The 2,788-nt window shown below is 39.2% G+C and overlaps 1 protein-coding gene across 1 annotated transcript; it reads right to left on the bottom strand.

Moving 5' to 3' along the window:
* Window positions 1-382: 382 nt before the first annotated feature.
* On the bottom strand, window positions 383-898 carry LOC133832330 (uncharacterized). Its single transcript, XM_062262690.1, has one exon. It carries the CDS (start codon window positions 896-898, stop codon window positions 383-385), a length of 516 nt encoding a protein of 171 aa, XP_062118674.1.
* Between the last annotated feature and the right edge of the window lie 1,890 nt (window positions 899-2,788).

The following is a 2,788-nucleotide window of genomic DNA, read 5'->3' as shown; positions in this document are numbered from 1 at the left end:
TGTTCTCCACCAAATACGCATAACGAAGGTGTTCTCGAAAATACTTCATCTCTAGAATTGGTGGCTTCTCAAAAAATGGGAGGGGTCGCTCGAGCCATTGACCCAATTCTTCTTACTTTTTCTTGTATATTTGCCAAGCTGCGTTCAACCATTTCACGTACTCAATGGCCTTAGTGCCATCACATTCTTCTGGGCTCGATATCCAACTCAACTCAAGAGGATCTTTTGTAGTTTTTACCCTTGCACATTGCTCATCAAAAACACTCACACTAAAGCAGATGTCACTAGACTGAGGATAAGTCAAGGCTTTGAACACATTGAAGACAACTTCATCACATTGTAACCTTAGCATCAACTCACCCTTCTACACATCAATCAAGGCCTATCCAGTAGCTAAAAATGTCCTCCGCAATATAATAGACACATCCTCATCTTCCTCCATATCAAGCACTATAAAATCAGTAGGGAAGATGAATTTATCTACTTTGACTAGTACGTCCTCAATGATACCCTGAGGATGTTTGACTGATCTGCCTGCCAGCTGTAGTATAACTATAGTAGGGCGAGTCTCTCCTAAACCCAATTTTCGATAAATAGAGAGTGGCATTAGATTGATACTCGCACCCAACTCACATAACACTCTCTTACATCGAAAAATATTGATGGTGCATGGAATAGTGAAACTGCCTGGATCCCTTAACTTCTGACGGAGCTTCCTTTGCAAGATGGCACTACATTCTTTATTTAGAGCCACTGTCTCAAAGTATTCCATTCTCTTTTTCATGGACAATATATCCTTCATGAACTTCACATAATTAGGCATTTGCTCCAAAGCCTTAGCGAATGGTATGTTTATGTGAAGTTTCTTAAATACCTCAAGAAATTTGGAGAATTGCATATCTAGATTAACTTTTTGAATCCTCTAAGGATATGGTATTTTTGGTCGAGGTTCCACTATCTCAACCATGTCTTTCCCTTTTTTCTACAGATCTTCAGTGATCTTTTTCTGGTCTGGTGTAGCTACCTGTTGATCTTGAGTCTTCTCTGCTTCCTCTTGAACTGGGGGCCTTTCACACTTGGTCCCACTCCTCAATGTGACCGGCTAACATTGCTCCTTGGGATTTACCTCATTGGAGATTGGTAAACTCCCTTGAACCTTATTTGACATTAACTTAGCTAGAAGACCAATTTGGGTCTCCAAATTCCTTATTGAAGACCTTGTCTCTGTCATGAATTGGTTCAGCTGGTCAGGTTGTGTTGCTGATGAGTTTACTTGAGGGTTTGGTTGTAATGTCCCAAAATTACCTTATAAGGATTAGGGTCTTGATTAGGGGGATAAGATGGAAATATATGGAATCTTTATTGATATATTTTATTGTGATTAAGTGAGTTATATGATAATATAACTAGTTATGCATGTTAAGTGAGTTATATTAAATATGCATGTGGGCCCGTTTCTTATTAGAAGGGAAATTTTCGTAATTTGTTCCATTATGGGCATAATAGTATGTATGTTCATATATGTGATATATGTAAGAGACCACATTATTATGTTGGTTTATTTGGGTTACTCGGCACGAGACGATCCTAGGGAGAAAGTTAGCGAGAAAGTCACAATGGGACCCAATACCCGACTCGGGGTGAGTCAAGGGGTATTTTAGGTATTTTGCATTAAATCTAGTTATCGGCTAATGGGAATAAATAGTTGAGGATATATTTAGAGTGAGAGAGATTAGGAGGGAATACTGGGAATTTTGACGATCTTTCCCTCAGGGACGTTTTTGGTACCCCGAGCCTCGGGATTATCTTAAGTCGTTAAGCCTCAAGAAACAAAAGCATAAACACTTAAACACCTCACTGAACCAACCCTCTCTCTCTATCTCTTTCTCTCTCAAATTCCCTTATTAACTTCTTGAAGAACAAAGTAAATTTTGGCTGGAAACTAAGGAATTAGAGGCTCGGGATTAAAATTCGCATAGCTTGTGGCTAGGGGATCACCATTCATAGCTAAGGTAATACCTTAATCCTTGTTTCAAATTGATTTGTGCCTTGTTTTCCTTAAAGTTTGAGGTGTTGAGAGTTTGATTTTTGGTGGGTTTGTAATCTAGATTTTAGTTGGGTTTTGTTGCTGGGAAGATATTAAAACTATTATGATGATTGAATTATTGTTTCAGGGTGGAATTGGGATGGTTTTTGTTGAATTTGGCTGATGAAAAATGGAGGAAATCTGGGTTTATAGGGCAAAGTCATAACCCTATTCTTGAGGGGCCGCGACCCAACCGAACACAAGATGCTTGGGGGCTTCTGTCTGCGAAGCGTGTCACAACCTTCAAGGGTAAGTCGCAGCCCACCTAGGCTGTTTTGGCCATGGTCAGTTTTTAGAGACAGGAATGTTTTCCTTAGGACTCGGGATCGATTCTACTACTCGGTTTAGTAGAATTCGAGGTCTCGAAGGCTAGGACTCGGTCCGGAAGCCTTTATTTGATCGTTATTTACGGAATCCTAAATTATGGTTGTGACTAGGTTATGGTTAGGGGCTCAAAATTGGGATAGTGCTCAATGGTCGTTCTAATTTTACGCTATTCTCAGACCTAGGTAAGAAAATTGTACCCAATACGTTATATGTGATTAGGGCTTGGCCCAACTGTTAATAATAATTATGATTAATTTATCATTCTGTTTATTGATTAAACATACTTGAATATTCTATACCTGGTTAAGTGTTTCATGACTGTTCACATTGTTTGCGTGGCTAGGGCTTGGCCCTTTTAAATTAGCATGATTATTA

Source organism: Humulus lupulus, chromosome 4 (assembly GCF_963169125.1).
Source record: "Humulus lupulus chromosome 4, drHumLupu1.1, whole genome shotgun sequence".
Classification (NCBI taxonomy): Eukaryota; Viridiplantae; Streptophyta; class Magnoliopsida; order Rosales; family Cannabaceae; genus Humulus; species Humulus lupulus.
The sequence above is the reverse complement of the archived record's forward strand: the minus strand, read 5'-3'. Positions and strand labels throughout refer to the sequence as shown.

What these genes read in the sequence shown, in the direction of transcription:
- LOC133832330 (XM_062262690.1), bottom strand. Translation starts at nt 898, where the DNA reads ATGCAATTCTCCAAATTTCTTGAGGTATTTAAGAAACTTCACATAAAC.